This window comes from Acomys minous, assembly GCF_964271855.1.
Source record: "Acomys minous genome assembly, chromosome: 1".
Lineage (NCBI taxonomy): Eukaryota > Metazoa > Chordata > Mammalia > Rodentia > Muridae > Acomys > Acomys minous.
In genome coordinates this window covers 184,808,537-184,831,960 of record NC_140483.1, presented here as the reverse complement: position 1 = coordinate 184,831,960, position 23,424 = coordinate 184,808,537, and the positions used below count along the sequence as shown (strand labels likewise).

Sequence of the window (23,424 nt, the reverse complement as noted above, 5' to 3'; positions counted from 1 at the left end):
TAAATTTGATTCAAACCCATTTATAGTAATATGAACTTGGCATATACAGAACATTTCTAGCATTTATATGAACTATTTTAAAATTTACATTGGTATATATAAGTATTTGTGGAATTTTCTACTTTTTGAAAACAAATAACCACCAATGAGAGAGTGGGCCATGCATCTTGGCTGGACAGCATAGGAGAACTGACCCTGGAGGTAGCAAGGTGAGTAACCAGTGGTGTGATCCTGGGAAAGCTGTCAGACAGCCGAAAGAATTAGTTTCTTGATTTTATCCTGGAGTTTTTAGACATTGTGGTTATGTTAATTATTTTTCTTATTGATATTTGAGTGCAAAGATTCCTCTACTTTGTCTTCTATTCCCCGTAGTCATCTATTAAATTTAGTTTATTACTGATATTTTCCATGGTGTGTTTTAATTTGACTCATCAAGCTGTTTATATCTTAATATTTGCATTTTTTGTTTTGTTTTATCCCAAAGCTCACTTTCTTTACTGCATGTGTCTTCCATGTTACTGACTTTTTTCAACCCTATCACTGATCTTCTCATTGATTTTGCTGGCTTTTTCTTGCACCTAAATGAGTTTGCAGTCCTGGTCCTGTTTGAATTCATTTGCATATTTGAGTGCCCTTTCAGCCCATTGATCATTTTTATAAGAAAAATCTTCAACTTTACATGTAGCACTTAACTTGTTTTCAGTATCTTTGGGTTCATTTGTTAAGATTTAATGATGTAATGATGCCTGTATGTTCATATTTCTTTCATATCTGTGCTACTGATTATGTTAACTTGGGCAACTCTTCTGGAATGTGTGGAGGTAATAGTAGCCAATATTTTAGCTTTACCGTATGCTAGGTATACAACAGATCCAGAGAGAATGAATCTGGTCCTTCATAAGTTCACTTTTTTTTCATTAACACCTTCTGTTTCTATGCATCATCTTTTCTGTGATGCATGCAAAAGTGGATTTATTTTCATTTATCCTATTTCCACAAGCACTTTTTCCTCAAATTCAGGCATGCTCTCACTAAAAACTAAGGAATTTGTTAGCATTACTTATAAGTTTGAAAAGAAACAGAAAAAAATGAGATTGGTTGTTCAAATTGTCTACACTAATTTGTGTTCCTTGTTTTAACTCTCACTCATGGTAGTTCCAAGTCCAGCAGCTCCGTTGCTTTCCTCCCAGTAAACAGAGCCTAGGAGGCCAGTGGAGTTCACTGAACGCACAGCCGACTGCTAGGTGTGTGTGTGTCAGGGGGAAATTTATTAGAGGGAACAAAGAATTGGAATAGAGATAATAAACATTCTTGGCATGGCCAATTACATTAGGAACTTTGATAGACACTGTAAAAGTAAATATCCTTAATTTTATAGTTACACTCTACATATAAAAGTATGAAACATGATGTTTGAATCCTAGTACAAAAGTATGCAAGCAACATAGATAATAGTCCACAAGACTTCTGTAGAGTGTTTTATGTCTTTAATGCCACTCAGTAGACAGAGTGAAGCATATAATATAAACATTATATAACATTATTAATACTATTAATATAGACATATTTAATGATATTAATAATACTAAATGTTTACATAGTTTAATGTTATTTATAGTATTGATAATAATAAATATTCACTAATCTAACATTAATAATATTAAAATATTAATATTGTTGTATTATTAAGACTGAAGGTAGCAAAATTAACAACACACATCTGACTCATTCTAAAAGCTGTTGATTTTATACTGTGTTATACTATCTATTTATTACATAATATTACTGAAACTTTATTCACTCTCTACTTTACTTAAGTAAAGTTTTCCATCTTACCTTATAAACAATAAATTGTGTTGGGGGCATGTACCTGAACAATACTAGTAGTAATTTCCCTGAGAGAAAAATATATCCTGTCAAAAGACTAGAAAAAAGGTGAAAAGATGCCTATCTCTTTGATTATAATCAAGTAGTAGAACTCCCAGGGTGGATTTTGATCTTGGACTTCATGAATTGAAGGACGGGGGCTCATGCTTGTTTCAGAGATACTCTCTATTCCCAATGAATACAAATACATAGAATTGGAAAAGCAGTGCCCTTCATTTGATAATAGGAGCCAACATGTTTCTACTATAAAAAGAAACATGGATAATGCTGAAGATTTGCAGGATCCATCCCTGTGGGGCTTACAGGTGCAAAGCACTGTGTTCAGCTTTGAGTGTAGTGGATGGGTTTTGACGGTTGCAAATCAAGAGGTGAAGTCATGAGATCACATTGGTAAATGTTCTCCCTGAAAACTATTTACTAAATGATGTGAGAAGGCAGTAACACTGAGATCACAAAAAAAAAATGATTGAAGAATATGCCAGCATTCAGATGGGAGAGATGATGATGTAGACCATGGCGGAAGGAGCTGCAGTCACTAAGAGTGACCTATTGCTTCATATAGTTTGCGTGGTACAGTGAAACACCTGTGTATTTTGTGGTGAGAGGGAATCCAGAAACCAAGATGGCCCCAAAGTTGCACTAAAGGAAACAATGGGAAAGACAAGATTGTTTTAAAATGTGGAAAACTTACTCCATGGCTTCTCCAATATTTTCTTATTTTTCTTTATCAGCTCTACAATATATTTCCTTCCATATGTAAATATCTTCCTGGACCACATCAAAGAGTTTTCAGAAACTGGGAAAAACTGAAATTGTTTGTTTACCGTATAGTGGACAGTCACAGGAAAGACTGGAACCCTGTTGAGCCAAGAGACCTCATTGATGCTTTCCTTACAGAAATGACAAAGGTGAGGAAGATGCTGCCTGGGCCTTAGAAAAATTATGGTCGTGTAGATGTTCTCAATTGATTTTGCATCATGCTGCCATATGTTTAAAGGTATAACTCTGCACTGATTCACTAATAGATGAAGCCCTTTTCCCGTGGCCAGGTGAGCTCCTTCTGAGGATTATGCAGAGTCCATCACCATGATGCTCCAAGTTCTCAGAGGGCATTAATAATATCCTCTGCTATGGATCCTTCCTTGCTCTTCAGTGACAGTCTTGTAGCATCTTATCACCTGCTTCGATCTTTGCATCTCCTTGTTCTGGTTCTGGTGCTCTGATCCAGCCCCCTCTAATAAGGATAATTCATGATAATATTCATGATAACGCCAGGTTGATTTCCAAAGTGCTTGTACCAGTTTGCGCTTCCACAGGCAATGAAGGAGTGTTCCCCTTTCTCCACGTTCTCGCTAGCATGTGCTGTCTCTTGAGTTTTTGATCTTGGCCATTCTGATGGGTATAAGATAGAATCTCAGGGTTGTTTTGATTTGCATTTCTCTTATGACAAAAGATATTGAGCATTTTTTAAAAGTGTTTCTCAGCCATTTGATATTCCTCTGTTGAGAATTCTGTTTAGTTCTGAGCCCCATTTCTTATTTGGGTTATTTGGTTTGGTGGTGTTTAATTTTTTGAGCTCTTTATATATTTTGGATATAAGCCCTTTGTCAGATTTGGAGTTGTTGAATATCTTTTCCCAGTCTATAGGCTATTGCTTTGTTCTGTTGACAGTGTTTCCTGCCTTACAAAAGCTTCTCAGCCTCATGAGGTCCCATTTATTAACTGTTGTCCTTGGTGCGTAGAATGCTGGTGTTCTGTTCAGGAAGTTGTATCCTGTACCAATGAGTTCACAGTTCTTCCCCACTTTTTCTTCTAATAGATTTAGTATCTCTGGTTTTATTTTGAGGCCTTTAATCTATTTGGAATTTAGTTTTGTTCACGGTGATAAATATGGATCTACTTGCATTTTTCTACATATAAACATTCAGTTAGACCAGCAACATTTGTTAAAGATGCTATCCTTTTACTTGAATAGATTTGGCTTCTTTGTCAAAATCAAATGCCCATATATGTGTGGATTTATTTTGGGGGCTTAGATTCAATTCCATTTATCAACCAGCCTATCTCTATGCCAGAACCATGCTGTTTTAATTACTGTTGCTCTATAGTACAGCTTAATATTAGGGGTGGATATTCCTCCAAAGAATCTTTTATTGTACATAATTGTTTTAGCTATTCTGGATTTTTGTTTTTCCATATGAAGTTGAGAAATGATCTTTCAATGACTTTAAAAAATTGTGTGGGTATTTTGATAGGAATTGCATTGTATCAGTAAATTGCTTTTGGTAAGATGGCCATTTTTACTATGTTAATCCTCTCAATCTATGAACAAGGGAGATATTTACACCTTCTGATGTCATCTTCAATTTTCTTCTTCAGAGATTTGAAGGTTTTTCATATAAGTCTTTTATTTGCTTGGCTAGAGTTATACCTAGATACTTTATATTACTTGTGGCTCTCTTAAAGGGTGTAGTTTCACTAATTTCTTTCTTAGCACAATTGTCATTTGTACACAGGAGAGCTACTGACACTTTTGAGCTGATTTTGTATCTGTCCACTTTGCTGAAGGTGTTTATCAGCTGTAGAAGCTCTCTGGTAGAATTTAGGGGGTAAGTTATGTACACTATCATATCAAGTGTGAATAGGGATAATTTTATTTCCTTCTTTCCTATTTGGATCCCCTTGATCTCCTTTTGTTATCTGATTACCTTAACTAGTACTCTAAGAACTATATTGGAGAGATATAGAGAGAGTGGGTAGCCTTGTCTAGTCCCTGATTTTAGTGGAATTTCATTGAGTTTCTCTCCATTTAATTTTATTTTGGCTACTGGATTGCTGTATATAGCCTTTATTATGTTTAGGTATGTGCCTTCTATTGCTTCTTTCTCCAAAACTTTAAACATGAATGGGTATGGGTTTTGTCAAATGCTTTTTTTGGAATCTAAGTAGATGATCATGTAGGTTTTTTTTCTTTCAGCTTGTTTATATGGTAGGTTACATTGATGGATTTCCATATATTAAACCATCCCTGCATGCCCAGAATGAGGTCTACTTGGTCTTGGTGACTGTGGCCTTAAAGAATGAGTTTGTTAATGCTCCATCCATTTCTTTTTTGTGGACTAGCTTGAAGAGTATTGGTATTCACTCCTCTTTAAAGGTCTGGTAGAAGTCTGCACTGAAACCATCTGGTCCTGGGCTTATTTTGGTTGGGATACTTTTTAATAACTGCTTCTATTTCTGTAGCAGAAATAGGACTATTTAATTTGTTTATCTGATCTTCTTTCAACTTTGGCTAGTAGCCTTTGAAGTAAGAACTAATGATTCATTGTATTTCTTCAATGTCTGTTGTTATGTCTCCCTTTTCATTTCTGATTTTGTTGATTTGGATAAAGTCTCTCTGCCTTTTACTCAGCTTGGCTAATGATTTCTCTATCTTGTTGATTTTCTCAAAGAACTAGCTCTTGGTTTTGATGATTCTTTGAATTGTTCTCCTTGTTTCTAATTTATTGATTTCAGCCCTTAGTTTGATTATTTCCAGCTGTGTACTCCTCTTGAATATTATGTGGTTGGACAATTTTCTTTTCTGGTCTATTCTATTTGGTGTTCAGTAGGCCTCCTGTATGTTTATAGGCATCTCTTTAAGTTGCAAAATTTTTCTTCTTTCATTTTTAAAAGTTATTTTCTTGGCCTTGGAGTTGAGTGTCTTCATTTTCTTCAATTCCTATTATCCCTGGGATTTGTCTTTTCATGTTGACCTTGGATTCCTGGATGTTTTGTGTCAGAAAAAATTTTTTTCTAGCTTTCTTTTTTTTTTCTCCTTTATTAATTTATTCTTGTTACATCTCAATGGTTATCCCATCCCTTGTATCCTCCCATTCTTCCCTCCCTCCCATTTTCCCCTTATTCCCCTCCCTTATGACTGTTCCTTAGGGGGATTACCTCCCCCTGTATATGTTCATAGGGTATCAAGTCTCTTCTTCGTAACCTGCTGTCCTTCCTCTGAGTGCCACCAGGTCTCCCTGTCCAGGGGACATGGTCAAAGGTGAGGCACCAGAGTATGTGAGAAAGTAATATCCCACTCTCCACTCTACTGTGGAGAGTGTTCTGTCCATTGTCTAGATCTGGGTAGGGGTTTAAGGTTTACCGCCTGTATTGTCCTTGGCTGGTGCCTTAGTTTGAGCGGGACCCATGGGCCCAAATCTGCCTATCATAATGTTCTACTTGTAGGCTTCTAGGACCCTCTGGATCCTTCAACTTTGCCATTCTCCCATGATTCTCTCATCTAGAGTCCCACTAGAATGTCCTCCCCTCTGTCTCAGTTTCCCGGTAAGTGAAGGCTTTCGTGGGACATGCCCCTTGGGCTAATATGCAGATATAAGTGAGTATATACCATTTGAGTCTTTCTGCTTCTGGGTTAACTCACTCATTATGATCATTTCTAGCTCAATCCATTTATCCACAAATTTCGGGAATTCCTTGTTTTTAATAGCTGAATAGTATTCCATAGTATATATGTACCACAGTTTCTTTATCCATTCTTCTATTGAGGGACACTTAGGCTGTTTCCATGTTCTGGCTATTATGAATAAGGCTGCTATGAACATGGTTGAGCAAATTTTCTTGTTGTGTACTGGAGCATCTTCTGGGTATATTCCAAGGAGTGGAATAGCTGGGTCTTGAGGAAGCCCTATTCCCATTTTTCTGAGATAGCACCAGATAGATTTCCAAAGTGGTTGTACTAGTTTGCATTCCCACCAGCAATGAAGGAGTGTTCCTCTCTCCCCACATCCTCGCCAGCATGTGGTGTCGCTTGAATTTTTGATCTTAGCCATTCTGATGGGTGTAAGATGGAATCTCAGAGTTGTTTTGATTTGCATTTCCCTGATGATTAAGGAGGTTGAGCATTTCTTTAAGTGTTTCTCAGCCATTTGATATTCCTCTGTTGTGAATTCTCTGTTTAGTTCCATGCCCCATTTCTCAATTGGGTTATTTGGTTTGGTGGTGTTTTGTGTCAGAAAATTTTAAGACTTAAATTTTTCTTGATGGTTACATCAAATTATTCTATCGTATCTTCTACCCTCAAGATTCTTTCATACATCTCTTGAATTCAGTTAGTGAAGCTTACCTCTGCATTTCCTATTTTCTTCTCTAAGTTCTCTCATTCCTGGCTTTCTTCTCTCTCTGTTTTTATCATTGTTTCCATTTTCATCTACAGATCTTTAACTATTTTATTAATTTCCTTCATTTGAATGTTTGTATTTTCCTGAATTTCTTCTAATGATTTCTTCATTTTACCCCTAGAGTTTTCTGTCATGGCCTCTCTAATGTCCTTAATCTGTTTGTCTGAATCTTCCTTTATTTGTCTATGGATTTTATTATTTTCTTCCATTATCATCTTAATAATTAAGGATTTGAGGTCATTTTCTTGTGCTTCAGTTGTGTTTGAGTTCGCAGGGTTAAATTCTTTGTGATAACAGGGTTCTGGAGATGTCATATTGTTTTTGGTTTTTCTAATTTGTGTTTTTTACACTAGCCTTTAGTCATCTTGCTGTCTCTAACATTGGGAGGTAGTTTATGGTATCCTTCTCTGGTTGTTAAGAGCAGTTCATTGGTGAGTGTCTATAGTTCAAAAAACCCCTCCTGTGGGGATCAGGGATCCCATCCCTGCATCAGGCAGGTGACCTGGTTTCAGCTGCAGGGGACTTTATTCCATGCCCTGGGCTCTCTACTGGGATAGCAGAAGCTGGTGCTCAAGCTCTGCAGCCCACGGTTCAGTTCAACTTAAGGTAGGTACATCCTGGTAATCAGGCCTTTGGCTGGGGTTTGGAAACCCTGCACTTGGGCAATGGGGCTTTGGCACCTAGGTTCAGACTGCCCCGAGATTTCAGGAACCCTGCTTGTGGCTGTTGTCTAGACTTCTCCCTGATCTTCCCTGTCTGGTTTAGTCCCTCCAGAGAGAGTACAGGAACAGCCCGCTGGGTTGGGGTGGCTGCCTAGGTTTCTGCCTGATTTGTTCAGGCCATATCACCTTGGATCAGTGAGCCAGAGGGTCAGAGGGTGCAGCTATGCAGCTTTATCTAGAGAATGTCTCCACAGCTCTCTGGGCCCCTCATAGGCCCTGGGTGCCTCCATGGACTGATGGGATGATCTGAGATCAGATCTATCCTAGATCCACACTCTGGGCTCCCCATGGGCCAGCAGACACTGACACTGCTTCTCTGTAGCCCACAGTTCAGTGTGTGTGTGTGTGTGTGTGTGTGTGTGTGAGAGAGAGAGAGAGAGAGAGAGAGAGAGAGAGAGAGAGAGTAGGAGGTATGGCATGATAAGCTGCACTTGCTTTGGATACTGTGTCCACATGGTTGCCATCCCCTGAGGCTTTCTGTGGACTGATGGGACAGTCTGAGATCAGATCCACCTATTTTCCTGGGTTCTCCCCAGCCCAGCAGATCTAGACTCTGGTGCTTTCCTTCCCACAGTACAGTCCCAGATACCTAATCTGTGAGCTGCAGCTCACAGGTTGGTATAGGTCCAGACTCTAGTGACTGGGCGCCCATTCTCCTCGGGCCAGTTGGATGTCCTGTGCTCTGTATTGTGTGGATTCCTCTCACCTATAGCTCTCCAGGTCTTGTGGTTTGTAGCTCCCAGCCTCGTCCCTATTCTCCATCCTGCAGATCATATACCATGGGTGTTCGGTGCTTCCTGTCATAATTTAATAGAAGCAACAATTTATTCCTAGAGGAGGTGGTAAATTATTCACCATATGCAGTTAAAATGAGACCATCACTATTAACAGCAACATTAGCATACTGATGCTTCCAGAGAAGGTTATAAAGAAAATATTGCATTCTAAAGAATGACTGATTTGTGTTGATACTCACTCCAAATCAAATGGCAGGAAAAGTCTTCCTTGCTGTAGACTCCTTTTGTACACTTTGTCTACTTCATCATCCTTGTAAACCTTCAAGGCAGGAAAGTGGCCAGGCCTCAACCTGAGGAACTCCCAGGCTCCACTCACTCCCAGACTCCACCCACTCCCAGATTAAGGTTTTATTCTTCAGATAGTCAGAAATCCACCAAATGTACATGTTATGGTTTTGTAACTCAGCATTTTCGTGGAAGTCCTAACAGAAGGAGTGGTGAGTGTCTCTGACTCTTTTTGTCTCTTCATAGGATCCTTTTTCTCCCAGGATGGCTTTCACCCAGCACTAATCTGAAGGCTTATGCTTATTCTTATTGTAGCTTTTTATGCCATGTGTGATTGATGGTCTTGGGAGTCTGCTCCTTTCTGAAGGGAAGCCAAGTAGAAGTGGGTCTTGGGAAGCAAAGAGTTGAGGAGAGAAACTTGGAGAATTAGAGCAAGAGGAAACTGCAATCAGATATAATGTATAAGATAATAAACAAACAAGCAAAGAGCAGATCCTTTAGAAAATATTTACAATGTTTTCTCTAGAACCCAGACAAGACTACAAGTTTCAATGAAGAAAACCTCATTTGCAGCACCCTGGACCTCTTCTTTGCTGGCACAGAGACATCAGCCACAACACTGCGCTGGGCTCTGCTCTACATGGCCCTCTACCCAGAAGTGCAAGGTGAGCATGTGCTGACTACATCTGGAAAAGGCAGAATGATGCTTCTGAAAGTTGTGGCTTGCATGGACGAGAAGCTAGAATAGTGCCATGGAAGAAGACATGCAACAGCTGTGAGATGAGGTATTTTGGGTAAAGGGAAATTGGTGACATTCTCTTCATCAAGAGATGCAGCAATGTGCTCCATTCAACAGCTTTGCACACTGTCTGTGCTCCATAGACTTCCATGCCTTCAGAAATAATGGCCTATCCCATAATTTTTATTTCTCCAGATTATAGAAGAGTGTCTCAGGTGAGAAATAAGGATATTTTTCCTGTTGTAAAGTGTTTCAAAATGTGGTAAAGTCTTATGTGTGACATAAAGTCACTGTGGCACATTCAAGATAAATATTTTGCCCTTAGAAGAAAATAAGACTAGTGATCTCAATGTCTCCATGTAGTAAAAATAAAATGGTCAACGTGTAAGCTCATCCACTTTTCGATAAAGTGTCTTTCACTGTCAAGGAATTTACCAAATAGTGTAGATTGTCTGGTTGGTCAGGCACAGGAATATACCTGCCTGTGCCTCCCCAATACACTAGGATTAGAAGTACATGCAGCCATACCTAAGTTTGTTTCATTTTGATCCTTTTCAAAGAGGATGTAAAATATTACAATTACCAAAGAATATACAATCATTATCTTACTGAAATTAAAACAAAATTGTATAGACCTAAATGTCCTCCTTTGGCCTCTATGGTCAGCCTGTTGTCTTATGCTGAGCTACTACTTGTCTCCCAAGAGAAGGCCTCCCACTTTAAAAGACAAAAAGATTGATTTGAGCAATATAAAAGGCAATATGTTTTAAATTAACTTTATATAAACCACTTTTTAATTTTAGTGTTCAATCATATCTTAGGCATCTTGTACCTGCTTAGAAGTTTGGACCTAGGTTTTTATTCTTGTTGTGGCTACTTTTCTCCTGACCCTTTTCTGTATGGAATTGATGGTTTTGTCATTATAGCCACATTATATGTAAATTTCTTTATTTCTAGAATTAAGGTATACCATAGACATCTTGTGCCTGGGTATTTTTATTTGTTGTGGCTATCTTTGCTTTGTGCCTTTTTCCATATGGAATAGGTGATTACGTCTTTAAAACATGAATTGTGGCCTTTGAATTTTGGGACTTAGCTGGATGGAATTTTTTCTGCATGTATAGTTCTCTGTGTCTTTTGTGCCAAGCATGGCCATAATCTGCCTCTTGTGAGAAAGTGTCTCACATTTAAAGTGGCAGGCTGGTTGCCAGGGCAACGTCACATCATCTCTCCTTATATAAACCCTAACATTGATGTGTAACCATCTTCTAGATAATAACCATTATTAAGAAAAAACATATGGTAAAATTAAAGAAAAGATCCATCATTTTGAATTTTAGATGGTCTAAGATTTTATATAGCTGGATGTTGATGGCATGTAGTTTATTGACCAGTGTTGAGGTAGTGGTGATTTTAAACAGACCACTCTTTTCTCTACAGACAGGGCTTTGGAAATCAGCTCATCAGCAGGGGGTTTTTGCTCTGACTTCCCTGTGTTGGGATTAAAGGCTATCATCACCCTGGTTAAACTTCTCATCTTAAATGCAATCAAAATCTTTAAATTTTTCATGTGTTAGCAACGGCAAACAATAAATGTACCGTCTCTATCTCTTGCTACAGGGAAAAAAAAACTTTTCAGCAAAACTCGAGTAAAGAGACAAGAAAAGTTTAAGTTCTAGGCCAGTTGCACCATCTCAGGTTGCAGTGTTGGAACCCTATCCATCATTTTTTGGAATCTAGGCTTTGTTAAAGCGTATTTGGCAGACCCTTCCCAGAAAGACTTGGCTAGCATCTCGCATCTGAACTGTAGCTGTCATCAATTCTATCAAGAAGATCTGGTTTCTTCCTCCTATTTATTGCCCATAACTTAGCATTCCATCCCTTGACTCATTCCCCTCTTTCTCATTAACCTTTATAGAAAGAGCATGGAAAACTGTGACCAACATTAAAGACATTGCAACCAGGTCAATGACAACAACAGCCAAATGAAGGCAGGAAAAATCCAAGCACCCTCTGCCATGGGATTTTCATTTTCAGTTCTAGGCCTAGCTCTGTCTAATAGGCTGCCAGTCTCCCAGTGTCACTTCTCCAACCCACATTTCGACAGCCATCACTGCCCTGTGAGACCTGAGCCTACAGGAAGCAGCAGGGAGCAGCATTTGTCTTTGATTCCCTGATCTTTGGCTAAGAGACTGTCTTTTATCTATTATTTCTCAGGCTATAAACTTAGGTTCCAGCCCCACATTGGTAGCCAACATGTTGTGGTTAACTTAAATCATAAGGCATACTAAATGTTTATTATTAGGCTATACTTATTACAGTGGTGTTTTCTAAGCCATTATCAATCCATAAAAATACAGACACCTGCTATATTTTAAAATAGCTTTGCTTTACCTGGGACAGGACAGATATTTGACCCCTAAACTAAATTTACCTCCCAGGGCCCTATAAGACTACCTCCCATCCATAATGCCAAAATGCTTAATGCTCTCCATCCACGCTAATCCAGCCATGTGCTCCTTTCCTACACAAACCCAAGGCATGAATCTGTTTTCTTCTCCTCTGATCCTCACTTGCTTCCTCCTTTTTCTCTTATTCCAGTATTGTCCTCTGCTTTTTACATCCCCAAGGTCTTGCACTCCCCTAGGCTCATGAACCTTTTCCCTGCCTACCTTCTTCATGCTCTGTCCAGGGATCAACGTCTTATTGGTCAAACACAACATTACACAGGTTATGCCATATTACACAACAATATTTGGGGTACATGAGAATATGCAGCAAGTAGAACTTGGGAGCCAATAATTAGCATCAAAATACATCAGAACAACCTCCCACAAATATCCTTGAAAACTACTGAGGATCAGATTTGCTTTCTGTACCAGAGGCCCCAGAATGTCAGTAGATTTACATGACACTTATTGCATCAATGTTCATTTTGTAATGTCCACAGTAGTCAAGCAATGGGAATAACCAGATTATTGATGGACCATGAATAGATAAAGCATGGCATGCACAAGCTAGAAAGGCAACTCACTCATGAAGAAGATAAGTTTTGGTAACTATTCTAACATAGATGAACTTTCAGGACATGGTGCTAAGTTAAGTAACCAACTACAAAATTGCATAAGCTATCATATGCCAGTTAAATGAGTTGTCTATAATAATAAATTAAACATAATTTATAGATATAAAAAGGTAAATGAACACAGGAACCTAAGTGTATTTAATGGATATTGAGTTTTAATTTCAACTAAAATTCTTTGACAGTTACATCCACAATAATATGAGCATACTTCATGATGATTGATTTGTACACTTAAAAATGCCATTTTTAAAGTTGGGGTGAAATAATCATAATTCTCAAGATTCTAAGGCAAGAGTAGTACAAGTATGAGGCTACTTGTATACAAAGGAGGACCGTACCTCAAAAACACAGCATGGCTATTGAGATAATTTTTGTTATATGCATATGCCTACTTAAGTATTTATATACTATAGCACATTGTTAGAGATTTATTTCACTCACTAAAGGAAATTCTACACTAGATCAAGCATATTATTCCAAATTCCTTTAATTTGTTGTGGAGTTGAATTGAGAGTGAGGCTCAACTCAACACTCTTTAAAGTAGCTCCCAGTAGGATTGACTCTCACGCACTAGAAAAGAACATGACAAAAAGGAAGGATTCATCTTTTTGGATCTTGTCATAGGATAAAATAGCATGTCCATTTCCATTTTACTGGGCATTTACACAGTCAAATGCTCATATAGACTCTGAAAGGAATCTAGAAATTTAAGCTTTTAGCTAGAGAACACTTGACTCTCTGTTATGATAGAAAGTGAAGAACCCATATGGGTGACATCTAGCAGTTTTAATTATTTCTTATGCTTATGTAAATTCATGTGATTATTAAAACATACTTAAAATGGGGCCTATTTATTCTCCATAATTAGATTGTGAAACTGAGCATGGAAGAATATAAGTAGCATCCGCAGAAACAATTTTCACTAACAGTTTGCAATTTTTTCCACTCTGATACATCTCCTTAGGGAATCACAGTCTACAGATATTCGGAAGTATGAAAGTTTGTATTCTTCCTTTTGAATTCCTTTCATGAAAATCAGGTATCAATACAGTGGTGTTTGGAGGCCTTTTAAAGAGATATCAGACAGGCCAATGAGATGGTTAATCTGATGGGGGCACTGGCTGCAAGCCTGACCTCCTGAGCTCAATCCCTGGACCTCAGATGGCACAAAAAGAGAACTGACTCCTACAAGTTGTCCTTGCACTTTATTCATTAATTTTGGAACATGTGCCAATGAACACAAATAGAAAGATATAATAGTTTTTAATTTTCTCTTTTTAAAAAAACAGGAACCAAAGAGATTCTTTTCTCCTTAGGGCACAGCAAAGCTTTGTCATCTGGAAACAGAGTATTAGTCCGTGTCAGATAACAAATATCTTGATGCCTTGATTGTAGATATGCCAAACTCTTAAACTCTGAATACTAAGCTTTTACTTTTTCTAAACCATTAGATGAAGGGAACTTATTTGCCAAAGCCTGAGTAGCTACTATTATAATTATGGATTTGATTATCACAGCTGTTCAGGTATTAGTAGCTAGAAATGTGGTTATGTTGTAGCCCAAGGAAAAAAATGCAGTTGAAAGTTTTTCAAATCAGTTCTTAGAAGACATGAGAACCACAGTGTTTCTTTGTAAAATGATAAAGTCTTGGAGACAACGTCTCTGTCTGCAGAAGAAAGCACTAAGCTCTGAAGCTAACAGGGTGCCCTGTTTTGCTGCAGAGAAAGTGCAGGCTGAGATTGATAGAGTGATTGGCCAGAAGAGACAGCCAAGCACAGACGACCGCGAGTCCATGCCCTACTCCAATGCTGTCATCCACGAGGTGCAGAGGATGGGCAACATTATCCCCTTGAATGTTCCCAGGGAAGTGACAACTGATATCACATTGGCTGGGTTCCACCTGCCGAAGGTAACTTTGCAATCTCAGCTTCCGACCTTCAGTCCATCCTTCAGTCCTTCCAACTTGGAAGAGAGATATTATTTATAACAAGTGTGAGCATTCCTCCAATGTCTATAAGCGTTATTTATGTGTACTGTGGGGATCAGAGAAAGGAAGATTCCTCAGTCGAATTTGTTAAGTCCACATTGGCATTATTTGCTAAAGAACATCCTCGCATAGCCTGTCTGTGCTAATATGCTGTCACGGGAGTCAGTATTTCTTGGGCACATGTGTGTTCTTAGGTGGTTTTCCAGCTTCTGCTTACTCTCCCATAGTTGAGAACTTTTCATCTCATAAAGAAAACAGTCTGAAATGAAATATTAATTATAAGGGAGGGAGAGAAAAAAGCAGATAGTTGCTGCTGAGGATGCTTATTCATTACAAACTGCCTTCATCCTCTGTTCTTAAGTATTGAACCCACTTTGCACATTAGAAAGGTGAGACTCAGTAAAAATAACCTTAAATAAGATCTCCCTACTACAACATACAATTTCCTAAGGGTTGGGATCTGCAACAAACCCTGTTTTGATGGTTGATACTTCCCAGGACCTGCTGTATTGGATACTAAAATATCTCCCTTGTACTTTTGTACATGGGTTCCTCTTACCCTCCCTCTGTTTGCAGGCCATATGCAGACCCCAGCTTAGGATCTACTCAGGGTTTCTGCAGAAAGCTCTCCAGACAACACACATTCCATTCTTTCTGTAAACTGGATATTAAACAAAATTTCTTGGCAGGGACAAAATAAATGCACAAGGTTTCAATTCAGCATGGCAGCATGGGGAAGGCACAGCTGATCAGTCTTCATGCTGGTGGCCAAGAGGCAGAAGGAAAGCCTGCAGCAGACTGTCTCCCGACTACTTATGTTCCACCCAGGTCTACAGCATGAGTCAGGGCAAGTCTGCTGACATTAGAAAATGATCTCTGTTGGTGTCCTCACAGCTACTACTATCAGTGGTGTTCTTTTGTAATCTCCTAGACAATTACCAATTGCCAAAGTCCAGAATCAAGGTTAACTGTGAGGGGTAGGCTCTGTCCATTTGCTCTAATGGGTTGTTCCCCAGGAAAGCCTTCAGAGTTAGGATCACAGAGCCCATCCTGGAAACACATCTGCAGCCATACACTTAACCCCCAAGAACAAACCACATCAACATATGTCTTCTGATATGGGTGCTCAATGTCAAAAACTAAGAGTCATTCTGGACAGAATATCTAACTGAATAATTTGCAAGGGACAGAGAGAACCATGGCTTTGGCCTCCATGTGCCTAGTTCCAGAAGTGGCTGCATCTCTGATCATGCTCTGACTCTAAGTTTTAATCTCTCGTGGCACTGAATCCTACGTCTCTACAGTGCGGAGGAAACCCTGATACAGAATAATGTGCCGTACTCACAGACAGAGGGGCCAGGCTCAGGGAGACTCCTGCCCCATATATGAGATACAATTAGTATTCCTTGCACATCTGAAGATTTTCTCTGTCTGTAAAACACCCTGAAAAATAAACATGTAAATGCCAGAGTATAAATCACGAGAATGCCCAGAAGAAAGCATCCCAGTCATGTCTAGAGTCAGATAGGCTAGAGTGAAAAACGGAGGCTAGAAAAAAATCAGAGAGGTTCGAAAGCGGAACATGTTGGTACTGGGAATAAAAGGAGCATCAGACTTTAGTCAGACAACACAGGGGGGTGTCTATGACAGAGGAAACAATGTTTAAAGAGGATTGCTATTAATAGGAAACCGAGCTATACAAAAACAAAACAGGTGACAGCAACCAAGACAGTTTAGGGAAACTACTCCTGGAGAAGCAAATAATGTCTCTTTACACTCAAACTGATGTAGATAGTCTACCCAGTGGATAATGAAAATGAAGGGATGGGGAGTGTGGTGTTGTTATGTTGTAACCATGGCATACTTAATTGTTGGCTGGGGAACAGATGTACGTCTGAGAGAGGAAGGGGCAAGCTTGCAATAAGGTGTAGTGGGAAATTGTAACTGACATGATAAAATCAGAGAGATTAAGAAAACGGTTCAGGTGATAGAATAGGGTGTGTGAGTCAACGTGAGGTAAAGGCACAGCCTGGGAACTCCAGGCACCAGGAGGAGGAGGCTGATGGACCTGGCTTGCTTGCTCTGCGTGATTGATGTGTTCCTAACCCTGCTGTGGGACTGGGTTCAGGTGCAGCTAAGAAAAGAGAAGCAGGGATGGATGGGAGACACACAGTTTCTTTTGTAAACATCCATAGTTCTCACTGTAGAACGTAGCTGGGTTCTTGGTTATTTACAACCTGTCCCATTATTTCCCATGGATGATCACATGTCTTCTCCAGATCACATAATGACCTCTTCTCACAGACCAGCATGTAGTAATAAAGGAAGTCTTAATGGCCCTGGAATACCCTAAGGACACAATCCATCATTGATCCGAACTAAAGATGGGATTTTTGTGGGGAGCTGAGGGTATGAAGAGGAATGGGATATTGGATCACCTATCCCTATTCTGGGACTGTTCTACGCATCAAGGCTTACATCTTGATTTCTGCTTAGGGTACCATGATCCTGATCAATTTGACTGCTCTGCACAGGGACCCCAAAGAGTGGGCCACTCCAGACACGTTCAATCCTGAGCACTTTTTGGAGAATGGACAGTTTAAGAAGAGAGAATCTTTTCTACCATTCTCAATGGGTGAGTGTTACTGAGAAGGAAACAGGTCAGAATCCCACTTGAACCCTTCCATTCTTTTCTGCCTAGAGATCTCCAGTCTAACTTGACCACCTCCACATAGCTCCAGCCAGTGCGCCTCCAGGGTGTTGTTTGCTGCCTGGTGTTCTCTTGACCTAGGACTGCTTCACACCACTCCTGTCTCCCAGGCTCTCCCTTGCCTCTGATGGGAATTTTGGCTTCCATTGATTTGTTTTCCATAGCACTAGAAACATCTCTCTGCCTCCTTGTCACAAAGAAATCTAAATACATGCCATCTTTTCAAAGTCATTAAATGTCAAAATTATTTTTAAGTAATGAGCTATCAAAGGCAAATGTCTCAGATTGATAATGTGATAGCAAGGAGGCATGGAAGAGTGGATACCTACTCACTACAATGTGAACATCAATCAATAGTTATAACTGAAATTTGCATAACTAGATTGGGTCCTAGCTTATACCAGAATTCCTTAACCAAGTCATTTATCTTTTATGATGTTGAGCATGCTTTTTAAAAAAAACTAGGCAGATAATTTGTGTTTGGCATCTTGACAGTTATTAAGGAAATGTAATGATGACCCACTCTTTGTTTTCGCTCCAGCCATGAACAAATACTTGTAGTCTTACAGTTGCTGAACCAGCAACAACTTTCCTAGTATATTACAGTTATCGGCTTCTAGGCATTGCACATATATTTCCAAATAATTTTGCAGTTTCTTAGTTCTATAATATGCATTGAACATATATTACCTTTCAAAACACATTTGAGTCATGAGAGCAGTGGGATAGAAGATGAGGCAGAGATGCCCCTGGCAGCACATGTCCCACTGCAGCCTTTCATGTTGGAATCAGTGAGCACTGCACACAGACAAAGACACAGAACCCAGCAAATGTGCTGTAGCTCAATGTTTACCACATTTTCTCAAACTGAACCTTGTGTTTTCCTAACACTGTCTCAAAAAGGTGACTAGATACTAAAGAGAAGTCAAGCTGCAGAATCCCGTGCTTCCCAGGTGATGTTGGGATGGAAGTGCTTCTGTTCCTTTGGCTTTTCCTTGTACTTCTGAGTCAACTTTGTTGGCATTTCACAGTGCACTGTAGTAGGAAATCTGGCAGGATACAGGACATCTGTCCAGACTCTATGTTCACAAAAATTGAAAAGATTCCAACTATAGCTCCAAAATCTCAGCTTTGTATTTCATTTTTTCTAATTATGTTAATTTATTGAATCATATCTGGAAAGTCTAGAAATATGACTCTTCTTACATCCCACATAAGTACTTTATGTGTTCTTTCTGAGGAATGTAGTGAAAGGAATGACAGAGTATCCTAATGGCTTTCTGTGTTCAGCTGGATCAGGCTCATCTAGAAGTCTTTAGATGTGATCAGATCAGCCATGTTGTTGGATTAAAATTCCTCTACAAGAGAGAGAGGGAGAGTAGTGGAGAGAGATGGGGGAGGGGAGGAAGAAGTTGGGCCTGGTGTGGCTTTTGAAACTTCAAAGCTCACTTCTTGTTAACACACCTCCTCCAACTAGTCATACATCCTAATTCTTACCAAAACTGAGTTTATGGGGAGCAGTCTTACCTAAACTACCATGGTAAGGAAGATTACCTATCACACAGGCCAAGCTTTTCATCATACGCTCTATGCTGAACAACAAGTTTCCACCTACCTGGCCATACTCAGGAAGTAAGAGAGAGTTGCCAGACTAGGAAGGCTCAGATTTATGATGAGGAGTGGTTTAGGCACTGGCACAGATGGGGCTGCAGACAGGTCATATTGCTAACCCTGACTTCTACCTTTTGCATATCAAGGTATGGGGATTCTTACTTGGGAATTTAATAAGTGTCTAGTCATGTTATTCAAGACAGGCAGCAGGAGAAGCATGAAAAAACAGAGATGAATGAAACACAATAGCCAAAACAGAATGTAACATAAGATGTCATCATGCTTGTAGCACATTTGCATGTACTATGCCCCTCTTTGGGTCTGTACACATTCTATTTCCTTAACAATATATATTGGGCAAATAAGGAAGATAACATGCATCCATCAGAAAATTTTAGAATGTTTAACGTCACTGAAAACCAATGCAACTTTGTATAGTTGCCTGCAGAAAACGGTGCATACTGTAATTCCTGCAACTATCTTCTTCTTGTAAACCCCATGAGTATAGCATAAAATATGTCCAAATATTAATAATAGTTTTATCCTCATGCTGGTCTAAACAATGTTTTTATAGTTTACACACTTATTTTTCTTAATACTTAACTTTTTCAGTCAGAAAATGTACTACTTTGAAAGAAATAAAACACTTGGTGGCAGAGCAGACATCTCACTTGGTAAAGTGCTTGCCTTGGAAGCATAGAATAATTTCATCTCCAGAACTCACATAAAAAAATCATGGAGCATGAGGGCATGGGTTTATAATCCTAGCATTTGAAAGGCATATCTCTTGGGACTCAGTGGCTTGACTTACTTGGCAAGTTGCAAAGAGTTAGGACTCTATTTTAAAAAGGTGAATATGTCATGTGGGGATCAACACCCTTCTCTGTCTTCTGGCATAAACACACACACACACGCACACACACACACACACACACACACACACACACACATGTAAATATGATGAGCTCACATATGCACAAACACACCCACACTAACAGGGGCTAAAAGATGGCTTAGAGAGACTGTGTGCCGTGCTGCAGTGCTGTTGGGACACTTGATGAAGATGTTCACTGAGGAAGAGAACAGTGAAGAGCTGGGGTGCCCCGGATCAACTGAGATCACCCATGTGAACACAGATATTCAATAGCGAGTGACAAGCATGGATATAACAATGGATATAGACACAAATATATATGTTTATACAAACACTTTGATGAATACTCTGTGTGTGTGTGTGTGTGTGTGTGTGTGTGTGTGTGTGTGTGTGTGTGTGGTGAGGTTACCTAGAGCAAATTCCAAAGAGTCAGGGCCTCATCAATAAAAGGTGGGGGACATGGCACTTGAGGATTAGCACTCATAGCTGTCCTTTGGCATCCACACACATATACACACGTGTACACATGATGAGCACACCCAGGCTTTTGGGAATGTCTGCTGCCCAGGTCTTCCTCATATCAACATTCAATGCAAGGAACCAGGATACCTGAGAAAGTGACAAGTCTTTGTACTGGCAAAGTGAAAACACAATCTCGGGTATATTGCCATGCCAAAGTTTGAAGCAGGCACTAATAGCAAATCAGGAAAAGGCTAGACATAGCCAGTTGGACACAAAGCCCAAGGTCAGCTCAGGATTTGCAGTAGGAAGGTGGAGATACCAGTCCCTTGATGTACCAAAGTCAGCTGAGAAAATGACTCATCTTCTGTTTGTGTCTCACAGGAAAGAGAGGTTGCCCAGGAGAACAACTGGCCAGGTCTGAGCTGTTCATTTTCTTCACTGTTCTTATGCAAAACTTTACTTTCAAGGCCCCAATCAATGAAAAACTGACCTTGAACCTCAAAAGTGATATCACCCATTCTCCAGTCAACTACCGCATCTGTGCTGTCCCTAGGCAGTAATGATGGAGATGGAAAGAGAGAACTGGAAGATACGCTTATGCCCTAAACCTGAGCTTTGTTAACACGGGAGGAGAGAGATGTCGTAAATGCAGATGATTCAAGAGATATTGAAGAAATTGGGCTAAGAGAATCAAACTAAATTTCTGAAATGCCTGTTTCTTAGTTAAGTGGTGGGAAAGTCATTTATGAGTTCAATGGGTTAACTTTTATCTAAAAGTTTCAAGTAGAGCAGTGATTCCTCTGTAAAGAAAAATGCATTAAACTGAACTAAAATTAATAATAAAAATTAATTATGAGTTAAATCTTAAGCATGCTAAGTGCATCATGTGTGCATCCTGAGAGGTGTGCCATCAGCATGCACTCTCCCTCCTGCCATACACGTGCATCTGTTTCTGACTCATTGAAATATTGTCCTGAAGTGGGGAAAAGAGAAATTATTAATCGTAACAGAGTTTCTGGTTTCCCCCCACAGAGCAGGCCATGAAGACTGTCTTGTATGGCGGATACATCCCTAATATAGGTAGTTCTACCTCCAAGTTGTCCTGGAATCCAGCAGAGCAGGGATGTTTCCCTACTCACAGGCCAGCAAAGAAAGTTGTATAAGATCAGTTTTCTGTCTTTTAGAAACTTCGTACTGGTTCTTTGTAAATTTCACGTCATGTACCTCAATGCCACCCATCGCCATTTTCCCTCATCCCTGCTTTTCACCATTGCAACCTTACCCTCAAAAGACGAAGAAGCATCTGGTATGGATGCTGTAATGCGCCACTGTGTATCCCACCACACACTTTGTCCATACTTCTTTGCTTGCAAATAGTCATTGCAGTCAGTCATCAGCTGGTCCAAGGCCTCGGGCGCCTGGGTCCTGCCCCAGGATGAGGGGAGGGCTTGAAGAAAGGTGGGTGCACAAACGATGAGTCAGGCATGGGGATCAGGAGGAGATGTCCAGCCTGGATGACTGACAGTCAGGGGGCTTCTTTCTTTCTATAGAACTCCGTAGGCAGGGATAGATGCGTGGTGTTCCAAAACATAAATCATATCTATTTTGTGCCCAAACATGTTTTACCTTCCACTTGGTCATAAATTAAGTCATCATTGAAAAAGTGTGACAGAACAAAATTGTCTTTTACAATCACTTTTCCTCATCAACCCCATAACCCAACATTTAACAAGATTGAAGTTCCAAGGCCATATTTTGTCAAAACATGACAGCCTGCTCTCAGGCCCGTAACTCTTGCTGTTTCAAGTGCACAAGACAAAAAGAAAATCTCCAAGTCAGCCTAGGCAGATTTCCATGTCCCAAGCAGTATATTATCAACTTTTAATAGTCACAGAGTATAAATTGTTACTAGGCCCAAAATAAAATCTTCAGGTCAAAGTTGCTGCAGTTATTATTCAATTTCTACCATACTACAATGTTTCTATTTTATTTATTTGTCAAATTTATATATGTGTGTGTGTGTGTGTGTGTGTGTGTGTGTGTGTGTGTGTGTGTGTATCTTGGAATTCTTTGTTCCTTGGTCATACGACACCATAGTGGCCTTGGGTGAGTCAACCTTTTCCAAAGAACGGAGGTCTTAATATTTTATTCTCTTATCATTGATCCACACCATTCTTCATCTATCATTCTAGGGAAGAGGCTTTTAATTTGATCTGATGCCAACTTCCCTAGCCTATGGCTAGATACTGTTTACCTTTATAAGTCTACTTTGTTTTTATTGTCTTGTTCCTGAGTAAGGAACATCCAGGGGCAGATGTGCCAAAGAGTATCTTTGAGTCAGAGCCTCATGAGGAGGTCTCTGGGATAATTGGTTGAGGCACTGCCTCCACGGAATAAGGAAGACCTTCAAGCAGGGCCAGATAAAGACATCTCCCTAAAAGCAGGAGAGATAGTATGATCAGCACATTCCTAGGGAAGCTTAGAAGCAGCACTCTGTGGAGACAGCATAAACGATTCATAAGAAGAGTTACATCAATCCAATATCCCCAAGTTGTACAAATAATAAAAGCCTGCCAAGTAGGTGACACATAGAGATCAATGCCAAAAAGCAGGAAACCCTATCACAGTAATTACATCACTCAGCTCAGCTTTGCTGGAGCTTTGTCAAACAGCTGCACTGACTCTATGACGTTTGCTGTTTCCATTAGATATGGCTGTGAGAAAAGACCCTAATTTTTCTATTTAAACAATTTCTCAAATTTTTATGCTTACTAATATCATTAATAACCAATAAACCTAAATAGATTCTATGGAAGACTCAATTTTTTTGCATAGCTGTTTTCCCCAGGAAACCACCATTAGTTTTATTAATTTTTATTAACACCAGCTTTTGTTACATTATTCCCACTCTAACCTTTGGAGAGAAGCCTTTAACATGAATAAATTTCCACTAAGGAAGCAAGAGGGTCAATCCAAGTTTTCCAGGTACTGAAACTTTGTCAAGCAATGCCGACAGGAAACACAGCAAAAATGCTCAGTCACCTGGCAACTGGAATTTTGGCAAACAACACCCCCAGAACTCTTGGCCTTGCCACTCTGACTTCTGCTACACTTTAAATTTTAAAAAACTCACTTGGATTCCTTT

At 39.5% G+C, this 23,424-nt stretch overlaps 1 protein-coding gene across 1 annotated transcript in view; it reads left to right on the top strand.

Annotated features, from left to right (window-relative positions):
- Positions 1 to 21,154, top strand: part of LOC311600986 (cytochrome P450 2J4-like) — a 48,995-nt gene extending 27,841 nt beyond the window's left edge. Inside the window, exons 5-9 of the mRNA XM_084788250.1 lie at positions 2,619 to 2,795; positions 9,338 to 9,476; positions 14,357 to 14,544; positions 17,119 to 17,257; positions 20,661 to 21,154. Of these exons, the coding sequence (XP_084644376.1) occupies positions 2,619 to 2,795; positions 9,338 to 9,476; positions 14,357 to 14,544; positions 17,119 to 17,257; positions 20,661 to 20,839 (822 nt within the window). The 3' untranslated portion in view covers positions 20,840 to 21,154. The remainder of the gene's footprint in view (positions 1 to 2,618; positions 2,796 to 9,337; positions 9,477 to 14,356; positions 14,545 to 17,118; positions 17,258 to 20,660) is intronic.
- The last annotated feature ends 2,270 nt before the right edge of the window (positions 21,155 to 23,424 follow it).